The 23,640-nt window shown below is 43.2% G+C and overlaps 1 protein-coding gene across 4 annotated transcripts in view; it reads right to left on the bottom strand.

Moving 5' to 3' along the window:
- LOC149324222 (ectopic P granules protein 5 homolog) overlaps positions 1 to 23,640 on the bottom strand; it is a 77,323-nt gene that overhangs the window by 42,270 nt on the left and 11,413 nt on the right. For all 4 annotated transcript variants that reach the window (XM_089497849.1, XM_089497867.1, XM_089497858.1 and 1 more), the window contains exons 3-16: positions 23,378 to 23,621; positions 21,191 to 21,327; positions 20,626 to 20,733; positions 19,912 to 19,985; positions 18,802 to 18,910; positions 17,337 to 17,451; positions 15,573 to 15,723; positions 13,903 to 14,058; positions 13,203 to 13,360; positions 10,815 to 10,969; positions 10,357 to 10,497; positions 5,222 to 5,386; positions 3,391 to 3,510; positions 1,961 to 2,220 (exon numbers count right to left, since the gene is read on the bottom strand). In XM_089497849.1, coding sequence (XP_089353975.1) covers positions 1,961 to 2,220; positions 3,391 to 3,510; positions 5,222 to 5,386; positions 10,357 to 10,497; positions 10,815 to 10,969; positions 13,203 to 13,360; positions 13,903 to 14,058; positions 15,573 to 15,723; positions 17,337 to 17,451; positions 18,802 to 18,910; positions 19,912 to 19,985; positions 20,626 to 20,733; positions 21,191 to 21,327; positions 23,378 to 23,621 — 2,093 coding nt within the window. The remainder of the gene's footprint in view (positions 1 to 1,960; positions 2,221 to 3,390; positions 3,511 to 5,221; positions 5,387 to 10,356; positions 10,498 to 10,814; positions 10,970 to 13,202; positions 13,361 to 13,902; positions 14,059 to 15,572; positions 15,724 to 17,336; positions 17,452 to 18,801; positions 18,911 to 19,911; positions 19,986 to 20,625; positions 20,734 to 21,190; positions 21,328 to 23,377; positions 23,622 to 23,640) is intronic.

Raw genomic sequence — 23,640 nt, 5'->3', positions numbered from 1 at the left:
GCCTCAATGTACATTAGCTTCCAGGCACATGTCTGGTGGCCCAAGATCCAAACACCAGCCACAGATCCTCTAAGATGACTGCCTGCCAGCAAGTCTGGAAATTGTTCTAAGGGGGAGAAATAGGAGTACATTTGGAAAAGGACTGCTGAGAGCAGAAAGGAAGATCTGCAGGATTTGGTTAAGCCTCGGTTCTCATACTACTGGTAGGATAAAGTAGTAGTTTAAATGGGATGCAGAGATCTCATAACAATCCCAGAGAGTTTATCCTCCTTTCCCATGCCCTTTTGCAAGTGTGCTGTGCTGTCTCCTCTTTTAACATTTCTTTTAAAATTTTGAAATAAATACAACAGAAAACCAAAAATATGTAATTATACAAAATGCAACTACAGGTAGGTATGATGTGAAGGTTACAGTTAACTGAGCTTTGTTGCACCAACTCATTTGTAAGCTAACTGGATTGAAAAAGCAAGCACAGTTCTTTTCAGGAGAAAGCCAGCATGATGTAATGGTTTGAGTGCTGAATAAGGACCTTGGGAAATCTTGTAAGATGCTTCTGATAGACAGGTCTAAATTCCACCTGCTTCTGCGTTTAGTCAATACAATTAAAAGGAATGGTGTGAGGCATCTGGCAAATAATGTGAGGTGGAATGTCATGAAATGAGGATGAAGAGGAAGGAGGAGAAAAACATTTTGACAGTTAAGAAACAATTAATCAGGTAGTTAGCCCACTGAAAAAAAGATTGGTAACCACTGAGATGAGAGACAAAAACTGGGGAAAGCAAGGGGCTGTCTAAGTTCCAGGGAAGGTTAGCAAAGAATATGCAAACTAGGAAAGGAACCCACCCTGGAAATGTTATTTATTTAAAGAGAAGCCTTGGAATAAAAAAGTTTCCTTTTTCATACTGAACTGCTGCTCCTTATTTTTCGTGGGTTGAGACAACCCAACAGTGGGTTCCACTAACAGCCCGAGAGGAGACAGAGGTTCCAAGCTCAGGAAAAAGCATTGTTGTTACATTTATTATATTTATTGTATTGCACTTTAACAGCTCCATCATGCCTAGGTCCCAGGAGCTTGTGAGAGCCCTGCCCTGCCGCCCTCTACTCGAATTGCTACTGCTGTGGCCTCTGAGGGAGAAAAAGAACAGCCAGGCACAGTTCCATACCAGGGTCCCAGCAGTTGGTAAGAGCCCCCTATCATTTCCAACTTCCACTGATGTGGCCTCCAAGGGAGAAGAGCAGCCAGGAACTGTTGAACATAATTCCCACCCTAGGATCCTCTTTTCCTAATGTGTCATGTTTCATTTAGATTATAAGCCTGAGCACAGGGAACTGTCAAACTAATTCACTATAAGTTGCTCGGGCAACCTTTGCGGCTGAAAGGTGAGATATACATACATAAGTAAGTAAGGGCACTATCCCAACTATCTATGCTGTGGCTTCACAAGGTTCTATGGTGCTGAATGATGCTCTTGTACCTTCCTGTACCATATAGAACCACTGAAGGTGCCACCAACAAATTGTTAGCTGCCTTGAGTCCCTGTACTAGGAGGAAGGTGGGATATAAATAAACATAATAGTAATAGTAATAATAAATTTCAGCAGTTCTTAAAAAGATGGGTGGTGCTGCTATCTGCAAAGAAATCTGTGCATGTCTAAAATGCTAGGCCCTAAGTTAAGCTTTTGACCTGATGTCATATGGTGGCGCAGTGGTTAAATGCCTGTACTGCAGCCATTCACTCAAAACCACAAGGTTGCGAGTTCAAGACCAGGAAAAGGGCCCAAGCTCGACTCAGGCTTGCATCCTTCCGAGGTCGCTAAAATGAGTACCCAGACTGTTGGGGGCAAATTAGCTTACTTGCTAATTAGCTTACTTCCTGTTCACCGCTATGATCTTTGGAATAGCGGTATATAAATAAAACAAATTATTATTATTATTATTATTAGCTAGGAAGGTACTCACCTGTGGCCCACTGCCGTCATGGCCAGTGCAAGGTAGCAACCGATGGGGAGTCCAGATCTGACAGCCTTTAGCAGTGGATGAAATGTGGGTGATTCAATCAGCTCAAGCATTGTATGGGAGACAGCAGTGGAATGCCAGCCTTGCTGGATGCCATAATCATTCATATGTAGTTTCAATCTCAGCACCAGTCCCCAAGCCCACTGGTTAAAAGAAGTTTCAGGTGTTTCTCCGTAACGGACAATGCTGGCCAAGTAGGAGACCTACAATAAAGATGACTCTCAAATTTTCTACAGCAATGCAAACTTGCTAAGTGTTAATTTTGCTCATCCCTGAGATAAAGTAAGGTTGCATGTGGCCTTCACATGTCACCACTGCAGCCCCTGCATGACACACACACATATACACACACACAAATACACACTGCTCCCAAAGGAGAGAACTGAAAGTCCCAGGTATCTCCAATTTTATCCCTGGTATAAAGTATGTCAGCAGCATGAGAATTCATAAAGCATCTCTGCCTATGTCCCTGGAGACCTCTGGCCAATCAGAGCACATTATACTTACAATGGGTCTTGACTCACTTACTAAGACACTATGGGGTGTTTATAAGTAACACATCAGAACAGGCAGCACTACATAGGAAAATCTTGATTTTTAAAAGAAACTATTTCATAAACAGCACTACAAGTTGAATATTCCTTATCCAGAATTCCAAAATCCTCCAAAATCCAAAACTGTTCACATGGGTGACTCAGATAGTGACACCTTTGCTTTCTGATAGTTCAATGTACGCAAACTTTTATTTTATACACAAAATTATTAAAAATACTTTCAGTCTATGTTTAAAAGATGCATACGAAACAAACATGAATTTCATGTTTACACTTGGTCCCATCTCCAAGGTATCTCATTATGTACATGCAAATATTCCAATAAATGAAAAAATCTGAAATTCAAAACATTTCTGCTCCCAGCCATTTCACATAAGGAAGGCTCACTCTGCATCTAGTTTTGTGAGCATCTTTTATGTTCAACAGGGAAATAGAGAAAGCAGAACTTGAACAACACCAAGAAGCTACAAAGGCAAGGAGTGGAAAAACACAAATATTCATCTTCAGAAAGCTTTGCAACATTTAATTTGGAGTATTTACTGCTCTGACTTTTCCAAAAAGAAAGACCCAGAGGGGCACTACACCAGTTCCCTGCTTTCACCAAAACTGTTCAAAGTCAGTTGCTACTGAAACTGTTTTCACAATAGCAAACTTGTAATAAACTTAATAAAATAAGACTAATTATTTAGGGAAGAAAACTGAAATGACATTTGTTGACATTTTCACTCTCTGATAAAAGAGCAAAGTAATTTTTGCAATGTTAATTTACAATTTCCTCATCTAAAGTGAACAGGAAAGGGTTGAATGGTGACAGATTACCTGTTTGATGCTTTCAGAGATCAGCCCACTGTATGGTTTCTGAGAGAGGTACTTTTGGTAAGCTTCTAAGACCATTAGTGCAATTTCAGCATGGATTGCTGGATCGAGATGAAGGGTACCCTGTTCATGAATAATTGGTTTATTTTCAAGAAAAAAAACTTTATGTGTACAAGCCTTCCCTACACTGTCACTGTTTTAGTGACAAAGATCTGGCTTTGTTCCTGATGCTATGTAACACTGATAGTACCAAATGAACAACACAGTAAAAAGCGCCTTTTCACTCCACATGAAAGTAATTCATTCAGAGGAATCAAGAGTCCCTGAAGGGAAAACATAAGGGGAAGAGGGCATTCTATACACACACACACACACACGTGTGTGTGTGTGTGTGTGTGTGTGTGGCCTCCAACTTGTGATCCTAACTCACCATGATGGCTGAGGGTCACCTGATCCAACAATAGGCCAGCTGATGATGTGTTACATCCAAACCATTCCTGGATTAGTGATATTGGAAATTACTTGTTGGCCATGTTTTAAATGTGTGCCACCTTTGTGGCTTTGTTTCTAGGAGGATTGGTTTTGGCATAATGTGGATCTTCCCTAGCCTGCACCTTCTCTACCCCTTTCTTTGACCCTTCTGACATCTGAGATTCCACTGCTGGCTAATCTTTGGGATTTTATGCCAGCCTAAAACCAGTTCAGTAGCAAAAGGTTAGTTCAGATGGCTTCTGACTATGCCTAATTTCCTACAGCCAATACATCCTTTGAGTCAAGATTATACTGTAAATTGCTCGGGTGGTCAAAAGCATAGATACAATATTAAGTTCATTTCCAGCTTCAGCATACATGCAATGTCTGATAGTAAAAGAGCACTACTAGTTAGGCACCTGAAAAATAACAAAAAGTAAAATGTCCAGCCCAGCGAATACATCTGTGAAAGAAGTCCTAAATTATTAAGTCCTAAATTAATGTAGACGTTTCAGAATACAATGGGTTTCTGGGTGGAAGCAGGAAAAACATCCCTAAGAAAAACAAACAGCATGATTTGTGGTTCCACCTAGGTTAACACATCATTTTAAACAGCACAGTCCCTTGCCAGGAGGCAAACTTTTATCTGGACTGTACCACTTCAAACATTTGGACGGCATTATCAAATGACTGAACACTGGCTATTGATCACTTCAGACAGTTTAAATGTTTAATTAAAGCAATTGCTTATTTTTAAAAAATCTTATTCAAATAATCAAATTAATGGTTATAAATTAGATTTTTACCAAAAGGACATTCAACTGAAATAAATGTGTTGGGGGTTTTTTAAAGATGGAGTCTGTGAAGGGGGTGGGGGACTAGATAGCCTACCAAGCCTACTGCAACCCCAAAACAGATTACAAAAAGTAGTTTTCTGTGGGTTTTTCGAGCTATGTGGCCATGTTCTAGAAGAGTTTCTTCCTGACGTTTTGGCAGCATCTGTGGCTGGCATCTTCAGAGAAATTTTTCTCTGAAGATGCCAGCCACAGATGCTGCCAAAACGTCAGGAAGAAACTCTTCTACATCGCCACATAGCCTGAAAAACCCACAAAAAACTATGGATGCCAGCCATGAAAGCCTTCGACTTCAGATTACAAAAAGTGTTTTTGCCAAGGGACGTGGGGAGAAATTTCACCACTTTCCAGGTTTCCAGGTCCCCAACAAGGCAGTTTTAGGCCTAGAAGATGACTTTTTTGAAGGCAAAAAACCCCAGGAAGTGAACCAAAAGTTGAAAATAATGAGTCTCTTAAACGCATTACTTGATTTACTGAATAAAAGTAGCAGCCCTGTTTTTAATACCTACATGCTCACTTGGTCCCCAGTTGAGCCCTTCCAAAATTATACATGCCAATTTGTTCTCAACTTCGGTCAGGTTGTAATTCAAGAGCCAGTTGCGGATCAGGGCAATTTCTGGAGCAGATGGCTTCCAGAGATGCATCGGCAGCTCTTTAAACAAATAAAGAGAAACCTTTGAAGAAAAACAAGAAAAAAAGCAGTCATGGTAACACTGATGAAGACAGTGTAAAAACCCTGAAGAATCCTTTGCTACAACAAATGCTTCAAGGAAACCTGTGATCTTGCCAAAGATTCCATAAAACTACAGAAAGGGTGAAAACAGAGAAAGCAGCTTTTCTGAACTTCTTCTCTGGAACTCTGCAGAACAGTCTTAGCAGGACGCTTTCTGGCTTCTTATCTCCAACAGGAGTTTGTTTCATGAACTAGTACAACATTCTAGTCCACACTGCACATCCCGATAAATTAGGAAGTGTGTGTAGAAGGAAAAGAGCCAGCAGACAATGGTTAGTGAAATCTCAGAAGCCAAAATGAATCAAATCTGCCTTTGTCAGCTGGGAGGAAGAGGGACATTGAGGCTGAAGGTCCATATTGCTCTTATCAGAAGGAAAGAATGATTAAGAGGCAGTATGACAGCTATGAACAAATATTTCCAGGGCTCACACACAGATGGAGCAAATCACTTCTCTATTGCTGTAAAGATCACAACCGAAACTAATGGGATTGTGTTATAAGAAAGGGGATTTCAAAGTAAATAGAAAGAATTTACTGATGGTATGAGATAATCAGCAATGAAACAGACTGCCACTGAATATAATGGACTCTCCTTAGGTTATGTAGGCTTCCAAATGTGCCAGCCTTCCTCACAACTAACTATGCAGGCTAAGTATGCTGGGATTTGCAGTCCAACAATATCTGGAGGTTTATATGAGTCCCATCCCTGCCTTAAGTGAAGGTTTTTGAGCAGAATTTGAGAGGCTACCTGTCAAGGATGCTGGAGAAAATGGATGTCATACATTGGTGTGGGAAGGACAAGCTTACCATCGAATACCTTTTTATGATTTTATAATAATAATAATAATAAAATTTTATTTCTGTACCACTATTCCAGCGATCACAGCGGTGTACATCAAAGAGTAGGACAATTAAAACATCAGCATGACAATAATACAAAATTAACAATTAAGAACAGTAAAAACCAACAACACTCTATACAAGTGGCTGTGTAGAATGGAATACACAAAAACATTGCCAAGGGGAAGAGAATGACCACAAGGCTCACGGGGGGAAAGCCTGGCGGAACAAAAAGTTCTTTCAAGTTCTTCTTGAAAGCATCGAGGGAGGTGGAAGTACAGAGCTCATTGGGGAGGGAGTTCCAGAGCTGAGGGGCTGAAATAGAGAAAGCCCTCTGAGCTAATTCATATTGAGCATCTGGAACTCTTAAAAGATGTCTTTCACCCGACCTGAGAGTGCGGGGCGGATTGTATGGGGAGAGGCAGTCCTCCAAATACCCTGGGCCCAAGCCATTTAGGGCTTTATAGGTGATAACCAACACCTTGTATTCGGCCCGGAAGCGAATAGGCAGCCAATGGAGATCTTTTAGGACTGGTGTTATATGGCTGGCCCTGGAACATCCAGTAACCAGCCGAGCAGCCATATTCTGCACTAATTGAAGCTTCCGGGTTTGGTGCAAGGGCTGCCCCATGTAAAGCGCATTACAGAAATCTAATTGAGAGGTTACCAGAGCATGTACAACGGTTTCAAAGTCCCCCCGGCCAAGGAAGGGTTGCAGTTGGCGTATCAGCCGAAGCTGATAACAGGTGCTCCTGACCGTCACATCCACCTGAGCAGTAAGGTGAAGCGATGAGTCCAGAAGCACCCCCAAACTGCGAACAGAGTCCTTCACAGGGAGCGTGACCCCATTTTAGGACAGGTGGAAAAATTTCCTTACCTGGGCCAGGATCGCCAATCACCAGTACTTCTGTTTTCTCTGGATTCAGGCTGAGTCTGTTTTCCCTCATCCAGCCCATTACCAACTCCAAGCAAGCATTAAGAGGAGAGATGCCATCCCTAGTTACTGCATCAGTCGGAGACACAGAGAAAACTATTTGGGTGTCATCAGCGTACTGATAACACCGTGCCCCGTGTCTCCAGATGATCTCTCCCAGCGGCTTCATGTAAATGTTAAATAGCATAGGGGACAAAATCGCTCCCTGAGGGACACCAGATGTAATGGCCCTCCTATCAGAGCGACAGTCCCCCAGCTCCACCATCTGAGATCTGCCCGAGAGGTAGGAACGGAACCACTGCAGAGCAGAGCCCCCGATACCCAACTCCCTCAGGCGACCCAGAAGGATACCATGGTCGATGGTATCGAAGGCCGCTGAGATGTCCATGAGCACTAACAGGGACATGCTCCCCCTGTCCATACCCAGACGGAGATCATCAACTAAGGCGACCATAGCAGTCTCAATTCCATAGCCCGCCCGGAAGCCGGTTTGAAATGGGTCCAGATAATCTGTCTCATCCAAGATCCCTTGAAGCTGAAAGGCAACTGCCCTCTCGATCACCTTCCCTAAAAATGGCAGCAGCGAGACAGGCCGATAATTGTTCTGAATTAGGGGGTCAAGGGAGGGCTTTTTCAACAAAGGTTTCACAATGGCCGTCTTCAAAGTTGATGTAAACTGCCCATCCCTGAAGGATGTATTGATAATACGGTGCAACATATTAGTCACAACCGTTCCCCCTTGAGCTGTCAGCCATGAAGGTCAGGGATCGAGAGAGCAAGTCGTCTTCCTAACACTTCGAAGAACCTTGTCCACATCCTCAGTACAGACAGACTCAAAGTGATCCAGTTTAACCAAGTCCACGGAGGCTCTGGACACCTCTACTCTAGATTCTGAACTAAAAATGGAGTCAAGATCAGCCCTTATCCGAGAGATTTTATCCGCGAAGAAGTTGTTAAACTCGTCGCAACAGGCTTTCAATGGTTCCAAAATAGGGTTCAGGGGAGGAGGGAGTTGAGTAAGCTCCCTCACTACCCTGAACAGCTCTGCCTGACGCGACTCCGCGGATGCGATACGCACAGAAAAGACCGAGTTCTTTGCTACGATTATCGCCACTCCGTAGTCCTTCAAAAGAGAGTCCAGGAGTGTCTTGTCGGCTAAGGCCTGATGTCTCCACCATTTGCGCTCTAGTCGTCGCAAAACCCGCTTCCTGGCCTGAAGATCTTCCGTATACCAAGGCCGTTTTTTTGGAAGCAGGTCTGAGAGGACGCTTGGGAGCGATACTGTATATAGCCCTGGAGAGATCAATATCCCAGATGTTAGTCAGGATATCAACAGAATCACCGTCAGTTCCAACCATAAACCCCTCTAGGGCTTCTTGGAAACTTTTGGGTTCCATCAGCCTTTGAGGGTGGATCATCCGAATAGGTCCGCCACCCCCGGGAGGGATCCGGATAGAAGCCTTGATATTAGCCTCGACCAGGAAATGGTCCGTCCATGACAAGGGAGAGACATTAGAAACCTCTGCCCACGGCGTCTCCATATCCGTACAGAAGAGAACATCAAGTGTATTACCAGCCGAATGCGTAGGTCCTGAGACTAACTGAGACAGGCCCATGGCTGTCATGGTAGCCATGAACTCCTGAGCCACACCAGTTGGACCACGACTGGTCTCGAAAGGGATGTTGAGGTCCCCCAAGACTAAAAGTCTAGGGGACTCTAACACCAGTTCCGAGATCAGCTGTGTCAGCTCGGTCAGGGAGTCTGTTAGCGCACGGGGTGGCCGGTAGACCAACAAAATCCCCAAACTGTCCCTGTCCTTCAGGGTCAGGTAAATACACTCGATGTAATCTGTCTGACGTAAATGGTTCCTGGTCAAGGAAAGGGTGTTCTTAAGGATCAAGGCAACACCCCACCCCCCCCGCCCACCTAACCTGCACTGGTCCTTAACTGAGTACCCAGCTGGGAGGGCCTGAGCCCACACCGCTTCGCTCTCAGGCCCGAGCCAGGTCTCAGTAATGCATGCCAGGTCACAACACTTTTTCTCCAACAAATCATTCAAGATATGGGACTTGTTCTTTACAGACCTGGCATTGCACAGGAGCAGAGACAGGGTTTGTAGTACAGTTGGACTGACCCACAGATCTTTTTGGCTAGGAGAGAGGATGGAAGGAGGGATAGATATTGCACATCGATCCCACCTTCCTTTCCTAAACGACTCCACTCTCCTACCGCTACATCTCCCCCTGCCCCACACTACTCTAATAGGAGCTCCATACAACACAGAACAATCCACCATCCCCTCGCCCAGCTGTCCATCATCCATGGCCCAATAATCCCCACAAAGCAATGTAACAAAGCTGCAGCAGAGGAACTCAGCCCTACACGTCATTCCTCTGCTGCGCACACAGCAACTCAGGACCTGCCCCAAGCCTGCCTGCGATGGTGCGCAGGTGCGAATAAAGTCCGTTGGCTGCCAAGTCCCTGGACAAATGCGCAGCTGCGCAAGCTCTTCACTGCCCAAGGAGCAGCCCGGCAACAGCAGCAAACAACGGCATCCCTCAGGGCCTTGGAGGGGGCAGGACGAGGAGGTTTACCCACAGTTAGGCTTTATGGCATGCCCCTCTCACCGGCACGCCCCTCCCTGCCTTCCCCTCAGGTGTTCCTGGTACCTCGGTTAGCCGGAATGCTGCGAACAAAGTATCTTATGGAAGATACCTGGCCATTCTGCCATGGTATACTTTTAGGTCTGGCCATTTCTAAGATGTAAGGTTCATTCACAAATAAAGCAATTCAATACCACTTTAACTGCCATGAATCTATCCCACAAAATCCTGAGGTTTGTAGTTTGGTGAGACACCAAAACTCTCTGACAGACCAGGATGAATACCTCCCTGAACTACAAATCCCAGGATTCCACAGGATGGAGTCATGACAGTTACAACTGTCAAACTGCTTTATTTCTGGGTAGTGAAAGAGCTGTTACAGACTAAAAAATGCTTTATTTCTTTACAAATAAAATCCATCTTTTCTTGACACAGAATTTTGCTTTGAACTCATATAAATCATGGTTTACACACAGTTGTGGTCAAATGACAATATCCAGCATTCAGCTGCTGCAATCTGACACAGTTCTTACCATGCCGACCCTTTCTATGGTATCTCTGACTCGGTCCAGCAGAACAGAAATCATGCTTGTATGGACAGAAGTTATGGCTCCCAGGAGTTCCCGGCCAACCTTTGAAAAAGTTTCTCTTGTGGAAAGGCTAACATAAGAAACCTGAAGGGGAAAAAAATGAAAGAATTCATACACACACATATCTTACTAAGGATCCTGAGCATCTACAAAGCAATATATTTAAAAATTCAAGTGATTAAAGTAAATAGTTATTTCCAATTGGATTGCTCACCCTAAAGACAACTGTATCCGGTTCACAGCAATTTGCAAAAACTTAACAAAATATCTTCACATCACAGGCAAGATGCGAATTGGGGCCTTTTCAGTTCTTGTCTTAGACTTGCAATTACAATGCTTGAAGTCCCTTTTCGCCTCACCTCCACAAAGCCCATTCACCTATCAAGCTGTGCCTTGCTCACCTCGTAGATTTCCAGCACAATGACTTTGACAAAGTCCTCATCTGCGTCATCCCGTTTCGTTTGAGCCATCTGTGCAAATGTCGTCAGCAGGCAGATCTCCTCAGAGCCATTCATCCCTTGGAGATACTTCTCAAAACTCTCCAAGTGGGCTGGATCTACCAGAGGCAAGGAGGGAATAAATTTTGTTTCATGCTCAAAATGCTGAAAGTCTGACATTAATAGGCTTTACTTTCCACTTTGATTGAGAGCACAGGGTGCAACTCCAGAAATTTCTGGTAATATTATGGACAATAGATACTACAGTAGAGTCCTGATTATCCGACATAAACGGGCCGACTGATAGTAGGATAACCAAAAATGTCGGATAATCCCCAAGTTGTCCCCAATGATGGCACGCGCGCACTCACGCTACCATTGAGGACAAAAGTCCCTCACCTCGCCTCGCCTCGCCTCCTCCCTCCCTTCCCTCCCTCCTTCCCTGCTTACCTCGTGAGTCCTGTTTCCTCCACGGCGGCTTCTGCCCCGGCTGGCTGTGGGTGGGGCGGAGTCTGTCGGGGATAGGAGAGGGCCAAGGTTCCAAGCTGCAAAGGAGAGGACTGGGTGCTCTGCCCAGTCCTCTCCTTCGCAGCTTGGATTTCCTCAGCCTAAATGGAGTCCGCGACTCCCTTCAGGCTGAAGAAATCCAAGCCACGCAGAGAAGAGGTCTGGCCACTCGGTCCAGGCCTCTTCTCGGCAAAGCTTGGATTTCCTCAGCCCGAAGGGAGTCCATGGAAGAAATTCAAGCCGCACGGAGGAGAAGTCTGGTCATTCGGTCCGGGCCTCTTCTCGGCGAGGCTTGGATTTCCTCAGGCCAAAGGGAGTCCATGACTCCCTTCGGGCTGAAGAAATCCAAGCTGCGCAGAGGAGAGGTCTGGCAACTTGGTCCATGCCTCTTCTCAGAGGCTTGGTTTTCCTCAGGCCAAAGGGAGTCCGTGGACTCTCTTCAGGCTGAGGAAAACCAAGCCACTGTGCCATTATTCAACATTTTATGCTTCTTCGTGAGTGTGCACGCGCGCTAACAAAGAACCATGGGACGCTGGATAATCTGGAACGTTGGATAACCGAAGGATGGATAATCGAGACTCTACTGTATTTTTTTTTTAAGAAATTATGTTTTAAGAAATGGTTTGTGTGTTGTCCCAATAGCACAGCTATAATAAATGTACCTGTATATACCCAACTCTAAGTCAACTTCAGGTTTAAGTCGAGGGCAGGTTTGGGGGCCAAAATTATGGATTTTGACATGACCCGTTGATAAGTCAAGAGTAAAACTTAGAGGCATGTAACAAAGGATCTAAAAGATGAAACAAAGGAAAAAATGCCAAAAAACTTACAAAGTTCCAGCAGGCATGCCTGTGTTCATAGTAAAAGTTGTATGGATGGGTGAATAGTGTGGGGTCAGTGCTTCCAGGAAGAGGTTACATTTTTGACTTTCACCAGGGGATGGTTCCTCTTTAAAATAACAGTTAAATACAGTACTGAAATTGACTCGTGGATAAGTCGACCCAGGTTTTTTGGGTCAATTTTTAAATTTTTGAGGCTTATACATGAGTATACAGTATTTTCATTTATCTTATAATATTCCCTGAAGTAGCCAATGGATGACAAGGTTATTAAGAAATAAAAGTTTTTGGACCACTACACATCATGTGGGACTTTGTCTCCTTTTAATTTTTTACTCTGCATTCCAACAGAGAGACTGACCTGAGTGGTATCTCAGCACGGTTGACTGCATGCAGAACAGCTGGCCAAACCCAGCCATGCTGCTAAGCAGGAGTCTTTCTAATGGCAAAGAATTAGGAGTGAAAGGACACAACTGGTTTTTCTGTCATTTTTCATAGGATCATAATGATGCAACCAATAGCAGTCTAAAAGCAGGCTCTTGCCATAAAACAATACCCAACACACAACCTAAGCCAACCCACATACCAGCATAAACTAGTGTGAGAATTATATGGCCTACAGGCTGAATGCAGCCTATGGAGGCAGTTCCTTGGCTCAGGCACAGATTGAGCTACTTGCCTGCTTCATCACCAGCTCAGACACTTGCACAAAAAGGATTGTGATGTTGTATCTGCACTGCAGAAATAATGCAGTTTGAAAATACTTTAACTGCTATACCTCAAAGCTATGGAAATCTGGGATTTGTAATTTTGTGAGACATTTAGCCTTCTCTGTCAGAGAGCTCTGGTGCCACAACAAACTATGAATCCCAGGATTCCACAGCACTTAGTGACAGCAATTAAAGCATGTCAAACTGCATTATTTCTGCAGTGCAGATGTGGCCTAAGACTCCAAATGTAAATGAGTTGAAATTCCTTCCTGTCTCTCTAATAATGGGACACTGACCTTTGAGTTGGCATTTACAGTCTTCAAGCTGTACAGTGGCACATAACTTCTCCAGGTTCTCACTCTCTGCACAGTGCATGATGAAGAAGAGCTTCCACAGCATATTACTGGACAGAGTTCCATATGGCATCTCTGACATAAAGAGCCACACTCCTAGCCTGGTGGGGTTCAACAACCAAGAAGAAATCATGACACCATCACCACTAATATTCTACTGTTTTCCAAAAAAAAGATTCAAAGTAGCTTTACAAGAATTAAAACCAAACCATACAAATAGAGGAGTAATATACAAAAAAATTATTATTAAAATGCAATGAAGCCACCTACAGCATTTTTGGTTGCTGTTAACTCCTCCAAGTTGACCCTGACCTTGTGGATGAAACATCTCCAAGCCCCACTATACTCCACTGCTTAGGTCCTGTAAACTCAGACCTGTGGCCTCCCTGACTGAGTCTATTTATTTGGTGTGCTGTCTTCCTCTCTTTCTACATCCCTCCACTTTTCCTAGCATTATTGTCTTTTCCACTAAGTCATTCCTTCTCATGATGTGACCAAAGTACGACATCTTGGCTTCCGGGGAGATTTCAGGCTTGATCTGTTCTAGGACCCATTTGTTTGTCTATTTGGCTCTCTACAATATCCTCAGAAATCTTCTCCAGCATCACAACTCAAATGAATTGATTTTACTTCTGTTGCCTACCTTTTAGCTTTTAGTACATGCAGGACAGCCCGCAGAAAGAGTTCATCAAACTCCACTTGCAGTTTCTCCACTGAGTAAGGGTGTGTTGGGTAGCCATAGCCTTTAACGTGGCTGATGTACTGGGCCCAGTGATCACTCACATAGCAAAGTGTCATCCTACGGGATGGGGGAAGAGGAGGAAGAGTAGAACAAAGCAAAACAATGAAGCAGAAACCAAATCATCATCAGAGCCATATTAGCCCAACTCATCATATTATCACCTTCAACAGTTTAGCAACTGCCTGCCAGCAAGGTCCCGTTAATTATTTTTGCCTTCACATCTTCAGGAAGCAACTAGATTCCTTACAAGCTGCTGCTGAGCTATCTCCTCAGTCCCTTTTAGATGGAAAGGCCAGAGGTTTAGCACTGAGAGCCTGTGCTTTATACACTGATGGCCTCAATCCAACCTCAGTATCTCCAGATAGAGTGGGGAGGAAAGATTTCTTTTTGAAACACTGAAGAACTGATATTGCCAGCCTGTATAGACAATTCCTAGCTGGACCAGTGGTCTGATAAGGATAGATTTCAAAGTTTCTCTTTCGGTTTCACCCATAAGGGCAAACCACCTGCGCCCTTCCAATGTTGTGTAACTTCAGTCAGCACCAGCCATAATAGCCAAAGAGAATATCAGTACTAGAGTCCAAGAATATCTGGAGAAACAACAATTACCCACCCCTCACAATGCTGTTTGGAAACCTCCTTTTCTGGGAGTGAGACTGATTACAAGTAATAAGATAAATATACTGTGGGCCCTTGGTATCCACTTCCGTTTGGTTCCAAGACCTCCGGTGGATACCAAATCAGTGGATGCTCAAGTCCCATTATGTATAAAAGATGAAATAAAATTGTGTACCTTATATAAATGGAAAAATCAAGGTTTGCTTTATGGAATTTATACATTTTTTTTAATATTTTGAAGCTGTAGATGGTTGAATCCATGGATAAAGAATTCGTGGATACACAGGGCAAACTGTACATAGAAATGGCATGGTAGAAGATTTCTGCCCATGCCTTGGAACAGAGTAACTTTTTTACTGTTTCAGTAGTAGCAAAATGATCTGGTTTTACAAGAACGGAGATTATCCTGAGATGGGCAGACTGAAGCCTTCAAGCAAAGTTATGTTGTGGAGACTTTTTGCCCATCATGTCTAAATGGGCATGTCTAGAACTCCTAGCTACATCATCTGCCATGGTGCATCCTTGCAGCTCCTAAGAAAGGGGCCTGCCCACTCCATACCCATTCAGGGGGCAGGTAGCTAAAGCAGGGAGGACAGCCCTATAACTCTGTCCTCAGATACCCATTCTCTAGTACAGATGGTAAACATAGGGGTAGCCTGCATAAATCAAAAGTTTACTTTTTATTTACTTCCTGTTTTATACAAAAGCCACTTCTAGATCTAAAATAGCCAGGGGGGGGCGTGGCAAAAATGGCTCCAAATGATAAATAGTTGTTGTTGTTTTTTTAAAAAAAGTTAAGCTAAAATAATTAAAATGCAGGTGGGAAGAATGTAGCCCATGCAAGGCCAGTGCAGTCTCCCAAGCTCACTTTAGAAAAGAGCTGCCTTGCACAAATTCAAAATCTGTGGTCACCCGGCCCCTCCTTCAAGCAGCAAGCAAGTAGCAATCCTTGCCTGATGAGGCGGCCGATTCGTTTCACAAATTGCCTGTAACGGGCTCGGTTAAAGGTTTCCAGCCCCACAGCAAGAAGTTCCACCAAAGAGTTGGCAAATGCAAAGATCTTCATCATTTCTTGGGAGGTTGTTTTCTCAGGACCATAAACACCTACACAATGGAAAACATTTCAGAATGGGAGAAGCCAATCAGCACATTATTCACAAGTTCAGTAGATGACTTTGGCTGCAACCACACTGGAAAAATAATTTGGTTTGACACCACTTTCACTGCCATAGCTCCATGCTATGGAATTCTTGGAACTGTAGTTTGTTGCTCTGCTCTGGTACCAAAACAAACTACAGTTCCCAGAATTCCAAAGCATGGAGCCATGGCAGTTAGTGGTGTCAAACCAGATTATTTCTCCAGTACAGACGCAGCCTAAATGCAGTTGATGTGAAACAAAAACACTGCTCTTATATATTCCAGCAGTCTTAATAACCAGTTAACTGGCATTAGAACAGTTCCAGTTAGCAAGTGGTAGCCCAGGAAGACTAGACTAAAGAATTCTATCCTCCATTCTCACTCACTCTCTTTTGACACTCATTTCCCCCCGCTCTTAAGTTGCTGAAACACAATAACCCAACACCTTCTTTATACAGGCATAACTCAGTTAACAAAATAGATGGGTTCCTGAGAATCAATTCTTTAACAGAGGCAGAAGTAACATGAAACCAATAGTGATAAGTTTCTTTGGCAAATTTTGTATTTAGAGCAAACAATATACACCTATGGAATGAAATTGTCAGTTCAGCTAAGTGTAGCATACTTTAAAATGTTCTGAATCTTTGAGAGACCACTTAAAGCCTTCTTCCAAAATGCATCTAGGGATGACACATACAGTGGACCCTTGTTATACGCTGGGGTTTGGTTCCAAGATCCCCGTGTATAACAAAATCCGTGTATGCTCAAGTCCCATTAAATATAATGACATAGCAAAATGGTGTCCCTTATAAAAAATGGAAAATCAAGGTTTGATATTTGAAATTTATACTTTTTGTTGAACATTTTCAAACCGTGTATGCTTGAATCCGTGTATAAAAAATCCGTGTATAAGAAGGTCTGACTGTACTTTCATCAGCCTCCATGTTTCCATTTTGGTGGCCAAAACTTATAGACCTGTGCTTTTTTAACATGCTAGGGGGAACTAGTAAGGCAGGCTCATCTGCTTACTCCTGGTCTGGTCTACTGCTCTCACATGCTCTGTGTGGTATTCTAGAGGTAGGTGTTGTTTCCCTTGGTTTTGTAGGTAAGACAATATGGCTACAGGAGCACCAGCTAGACTAGAATCCCACTTTTTCACAGCTCAAAAAATGTTTATTGCATTGTTAACTACACACACACTGCTGCAACTCAACACCAAAAGTTGTTTCCCTAGCCATCCTTCACCATCCTCTCAATGATGACACTGATAAATAAACTTCCAGCTGGACAGAGGGAAATGAAAGAGGCATGGATGCATAAAACATTTTTTGTAAAAAGGAAATGAAGGAGGGAAGGAACTTCATTGTCATGTGCTTTGTTAACTGAGGGGTGTCTATATTCCACACCATTATTGAAAGCACTTACACTTGAACCCTAGAAACAGCAGAACTATGCCCAAATGGACTGTCCCAAAACAGCAGAACCATCTCCAAACTTCAGGCTCTGGAGACTGACGTTCAGAGGCCTCATGATATTCACAAGCTGAACTTTCCTCAGCCCTGCTTTAGCAGTCTGCTCACCTTTAGAATCAAATCCAAGAAGATGCTGGAAGAGTTCATGAAAAGGGAATTGAGACAGAAGTGCTATCAAGTCATCTTCAAGAAGAAGAATCCAACTAGTATCAGGATCTTCATCCTAGAAGAGAACCAGAACAACAGGCCACATTCTTTACTGCTAAGGACAGGTATGGATCCAGTTTAAGGGGGTAACAAGGCTCTAATAGAGAAGCTGGAAGAAGGGTGATTAGTATTTACTGCTAGACATGCACTAGGAATGAAAAGAATATTGAAAGAAAAGGGGGGGGGGGGAGAAACAGGCTTCTTTAGTGTTTGAAACTACCATGAGGAAAATGTTCCTCAAACCCCCTTCTCATTTTATCCCCAGTACTCAAACTCAAGAATTACTACCACCCTGCAGCCCAGGCTCATCTATTTCTTGTCCCTGTAATGGCTGGCAGGAATGGGCCAAACGATGACAAATACTGTGGGCTATGTTCCAGTAACTGCCGCATGACTAGAAGATCTCCAACACTGTGAATCAGCTGTCACCACATAGGTGGTGGGGATAATCCTCCTCACTTGGCTTCTCCACACACACACCCATGAGGGTGTGGATGGGGTGAGCTGAGCCAGGATCATGGTATGCTTCCACAACTGTCATTTGGCTTCCCCAACAATTTTGTATAGGTAAGTAGGTGAGGTTATGACAGGATCATCAAAGACTATAGCCTCTATGTTCCGGGCTGTACATACTCCCACATCAGTCACATGGGGACAGATGAAGGGAACGAAGCCAAGATTGTCACAATCTGTAGCCGCTACTATCCTTGCTGAGTAGTTTGACAGCACTTTAACTGCCATGGTTCAATGCTATGGATCCTAGGATTTGTAGTTTGTTATGGCATCAGAGCCTTCTGATGGCTAAATATCTCACAAAGTTACAAATCCCAAAATTCCATGGCACTGAGCCATAGCAATTACAGTGCTGTTAAACTGCATTATTTCTGCAGTGCATATTCAGCCTGGATCTTTATGGAGTTCTGCAATCCAGTGAATCTATAAACTGTAGTAAATAAGAAGTCAATTTTTAGTTCCAAAAGCTGACTCCATCCCTAAGATACCATTTTATGTTTAGCACCATCTCAGCCCATCTGACCGCACATGGTTTATCAGAGGACCACAGGGTTCTAGAAAAATATAAGTAAAGATTTTGCAGACCTGAAGTCAGCCAATCTCTATTGTTTACCTAAACAAGCTTGTGCTCTTCACAGAAAAAGGAGTACCCTTTCAGGCAACTTTACAAAGCTTCACTTGCTAGAGGTGAATATTGTAACTTAACAGGAATGGTTCCATCTGACAAAAAATGAATTATGTATCAACTCAGCAGGAAAAATACACTTGGACTGCTTTGTTCTTGCTCCCTTAAGAGAGGTCTGCATCAAGCGTGAACTCAAATTATTAAAAAAAACATATTTTAACAAGGTACCTCTTCTCCTCCTTCATCAACTAAAGTCCAGTTTCCAGACTCCTTTCCAGATGACGAGGAGGTCCTTCGCTCACTGGGCTTCATATGGCACATAAACTCTGCTCGGTTTCTGTAGGTCACAAAACGCAACAAGCCAGAAAAATTAGGCTGCGACACCACAAGAGGGAGACAAACCTCTGTTTGTTTTGTTAATATTCCAGAATGAATTTACCTACCAGCTGCCTTAAAAATCCTATCTTATACAGAAACACAAAACTTCAGCCAAATAAAAAGTGTCTTCATTAGGAATGGTAGTTCTAGATTTTCCCATTCTCAAGAGAGGTTGGGAAGAAACAATCAGTTTCTGTTCCCATATTGTTAAGATACTTGGAAACTCCCACCACTACCACCACAATGGGGAAACTGCACAACTTTGTGCCAGAAGCAGGAAATCAGCCCCTGCACCCACAAAAGTTGTCCTCCACTGTCGAGGATTTTAATTTTTACAGCAATTTAGAAGCACATAAAGGGAACAAAAGAACAACACCTATCCATTGAAACCTCCTATCTCAAAAGGCACTCAGCCCTCAAAGCCTGCCTACAAAAGTTTAACGCCTAATAAGACTTATTTGCTTTTAGGGTGTCACAAGATGCTATGTTGATTTTGCTGCACAAGGTGGAAACAGCAGCATTAAAGCAGGAAACACTCCCAGGCCCTGCCATACATGCAACTATGCCATTCTCTGGAGCTAACCTTGCATCCAGGACTGTGGAGAGGAGCAAATGTCCTGCTCGCTTCCAGTTCAGTTGTGGAGAGCTATAACATTTCCTTCACATTGTGAAGGAGTGTTGTTTGTTTTGTATCACTCCTTCTATACAACTTCAAGGAAAACGTTCCTTGCACCTACAGATATCACATGCTCTCTGTGTCTTTCTGGCTCCATCTCCATAGTTCAATGTTATAGAAATCTGGGAATTATAGATTGTTGTAGCATCAAAGTTTTCTGACAGAGAAGGCTAAATGTCTCACTAAACTACAGATCTGAGAATTCCATAGCACTAGAACATGGCAGTTAAAGTAGTATCAAACTGGATTATTTCTGCACCCCCCCCCAACCCATTTGTACGTACTTGGCAGGAGACATCAGCAAAGCAAGGGACTGCATAAAATGGAAGACCCCAGATGGGTTACCAAGGACTCGAATCTGAAAGTAAGCAAGGGAGGAAGATGTTTTCAAAAAGAGGCATTAAATCAGAGTTGGGGATCACAAGTGTCTTGAGTCTGAGAATTAAAGATACATACACACAAACCATAAAATTGTTTATGTTTAGGGGACTACTGGAAAGATGTTTTCTCTAAGAGCCCAGCTGAGAAGCTTTTATAGAATGCTTGATAAAAATTAAGTACAGAGTACAAATTCAAATCTGAAGAAGAACCATCTGATACTGTCCATCCTAGACTGTGTCACTTCAAACTGCAAACAAGGAATCACACTCTTAATGTCACCCTCACAACAGAAAACTGTCCAAGAGGCATTTAGTTTTGCTATTTCTGAGTTTGGAACAGTGTGGTCCTCCAATGAGTATGTCTACTTGTTTCACCATTTGAACATTTGATGTAGCCATAAATGGGAGACTGTTTACAAGATAATAAACCTCTACATCTGCATTTTCTTCCTGTCATATTACATTTCTAGAATTTTAGAAAATATTAATTTTTGTTAAGAGAAGCATTCCACCATGAGCCTCCACTTGCTGTCCAAATTGTCACACCTCTAACTGTGAGAAATTTGGTCTCAGATACATCAGACACATCTCCATATAGGGGAGATTAGACATTCAAACCTGAATGAATGGAACAGCCCATTTGCTGACACCGGCAGGACAATGAAGGATGTGGTTTAAGAGGAAGAGATGGTCCCCTGGACAGCCAACCCTCTGTAAGACTGACACCTGTATAGATGGGAAAGAAATTCAAAGGTAATTTCTAAAGGGGGAGAATGGCAAAGCCATAGATGTACGAGAACTTAAAATAATCAATAATCAGTTATGCCCCAAGTGAAACCTGTTAGTTTTCAAGAATTCATAAGATGCTCTGATGATATTTTCAGACATCTGTATGACACCTCATTTAATCTGTGCTGCTTTTAATTCATTGCTGTTTCTAATTGCTTGTTTTATTATGCTGTCTCCTAAATTCAATTTATATTGGATTGTTTTTCACTGTATGTCAGTCGGGGAGCTACCAGTAATAAGGAAACTGCTATGTCTTAGAACTCAATGAATCACTACCACCACTCTGGGTAAAACAAGAGTGAGGAGAAATAAAAGAAGTGCTAGTGATGGATTTCTGCCTGGATGACTGAAGATCCAATCTCTGCTGTAGAATTATCTGCACAGGTTTCCTCACCAGCCTCTGTAGCCACGAGAGGACATCACTCTGAAACTGTGGATCTTCAACGACCCTGCGGGTAAAACTGAAGAGAACACTGATGCATTCCTTCAAGGGCCCCAAGTCTGAGGAACAGTCTTCGGCCTGTTTAAGAGCTGAGAATGAGGTGAGAAAAAGAAAAGAATCAGTATTAATATCAAGTGGCAGCCTTAGGTTGGGGTCCCCTGTACTGGGTTCAAAACCCCACTCAGCTATGGCACCCACTAAATGGCCTAAGACAAAGTCAAACTGTTATCTCTTGACCCCAGTGTACCACACAGAGTTGTTGTGTATACAAGATCCCACCCTAGGGTTGGCAGACTGTAAGCTGGAGAGGAAATTTCAGCAAGTGCTGTTTGTTACTCGGTTGCTTGGCAAACAACCATGGTTGAAATTCCTTCTTCTACACATCCATCAACAGTACAGGAGCCCTCACCAATTATTAGTCTGCTGACTGATCCTGGAAGCTAAGCAGGGTGAACCTTCATTAGTACTTGAATGGGAGACCACCAATGAATACCAGGTGCTGTTGGTTTTATTCCAGAGGAAGGAACTGGAAAAATCAACTCTGAGGCTGCTGCCACACTGCAGAAATAAAGCAGTTTGACACCACTTTAACTGGCATGATTCAATGCTATGCCGTTCTGGACTTTTTAGTTTTCTGAGATATTTAGTCTTCCCTGTCAGAGACTTCTGGTACCCACCAAACTACAAATCCCAAAATTCTACAGTACTGAGCAATGAACGTTAAAGTGGTGTCAAACTGCTTTATTTCTGCATATGGCAAGCAGCCTGAGTACTGAGTACTCCTTGCATGAGCCAACAGGCTTTGTGGAACTGACTGCAATGGGCTTGGGATGGCATGCTATCTTGTTGACTGTTCTTTTCTGTCTTTCAGTGGATTTTTAAACAGACGTCATTCTACAGATTATCTTATAATGCAGTTAAACAGTTTATTTACCTTTATTTATAACCTTAAAATGCAGTTAAACAATTTATGTCTTTTTATTTATATCCTTGTATGTATTTTAAATTTGGAATTGCTTTCCTATTTTGTAAGCCACCTTGAGTTCTGGTACTAGGGAAAAGGCAGGGTATAATGAATAAAGGAGAAGCCAACCACTGTTACCAAGTTCAAAGAATAAGTTGATCATACACACCACTGTCAATTCAGTGTGTAATCTGGGACTTTATATCCTATCAAGCTATCCCCATAGAGTCTTCTCTGTCTGCATTGCACAAGGCCTTTCTAAATCAGTTGGGAAACCACCACCACCCTGCCCCCCCCAATTTTCATGGGTAAGTTATACATGTGTTTTTCCAGAATGCCCCTTCTAGCATATGCTGGACACACATGGAGTGATGCAGTGGAAGAGCTAACCTACATGGACCTGACATTTCCCTCCCTGTGATACATCATTTCTGATGAGGAACACATCTGCTCTCTCCCCCTCCTGCTATGTTTTTAATTTGTAAAATCAGATCAGATCAGAGCACTTGAAGTTTTCAGCACAAAACTTTATTTTTTGCTTCTAGTATACTGTCCATGATGCATAGGGCACATCTACGTTGTAGACATAATAGTTTGATACCACATTAAGTGTAGCAGCTCCATCCTATGGAATCCAGGGATTTGTAGTTTCACAAGGTCTTTAGCCTTATCTGCCAAAGAATGCTGGTGCCTCACAAAATTAAAAATCCAAGGATTCTGTAGGATGGAGCCATGGCAGTTGAAGTGGTGTCAAAGTGCATTATTTCTACAGTGTAGAAGCACCCATCATTTTTGGCACAATCTTAACAGAAGAGACTCCTCCCTCCATAATTGTCATCTTCCAGCCTATGAGGGAGTTGACCAGGCAGACCCAGCTCCATCAGGGCTAGCCTGAAGAAGAAGAGCCCTCCCTCCGGTCCTTCTGCCTTGGTCCAGGCCTCAGAGGGAGAGAATGCTGGACCTGATCCCTCCCCCCCCCCCACCACCATTCCCTTCTCCTTTTGTGTCGTGTCTTTTTAGATTGTAAGCCTGAGGGCAGGGAAACGTCTATTATCCCCTCTGTTGTAAGCTGCCCGGATTCCCAGTGATTGGGCGGCATATAAATAAATCCTATTATTATTATTATTATTATTATTATTATTAACAGAAATCCAACCAGAAGGGGAGACACACACCTTGATCATGTTGCTGGATGCCCAGAGACTTCAGCAAGGGAGAACTGCTGAGCAGTCCATAGATGTAAGACTCCACCTGAAGGCGGGACAGCACAGAGGTATAGAGGTGCAAGGCCAATGTCTGGTGCACATGCTCAGCCTGGGCTTCAAACAGACGCTTCAGTTCTGCCAAGGCACCCTCATTTACTTCCACTGTCTGGTAACGATGGTGGCCAGACACTTTGCACTGATCGGCACAAACACCCTGCAAGGGAGATGGTAAA

The sequence above is a fragment of the Sceloporus occidentalis genome, unplaced genomic scaffold (genome assembly GCF_023333645.1).
Source record: "Sceloporus occidentalis isolate IW3139 unplaced genomic scaffold, rSceOcc1.0.p SCAF_1, whole genome shotgun sequence".
Taxonomy (NCBI): Eukaryota; Metazoa; Chordata; class Lepidosauria; order Squamata; family Phrynosomatidae; genus Sceloporus; species Sceloporus occidentalis.
This window is presented reverse-complemented; position numbering and strand designations above follow the sequence as displayed.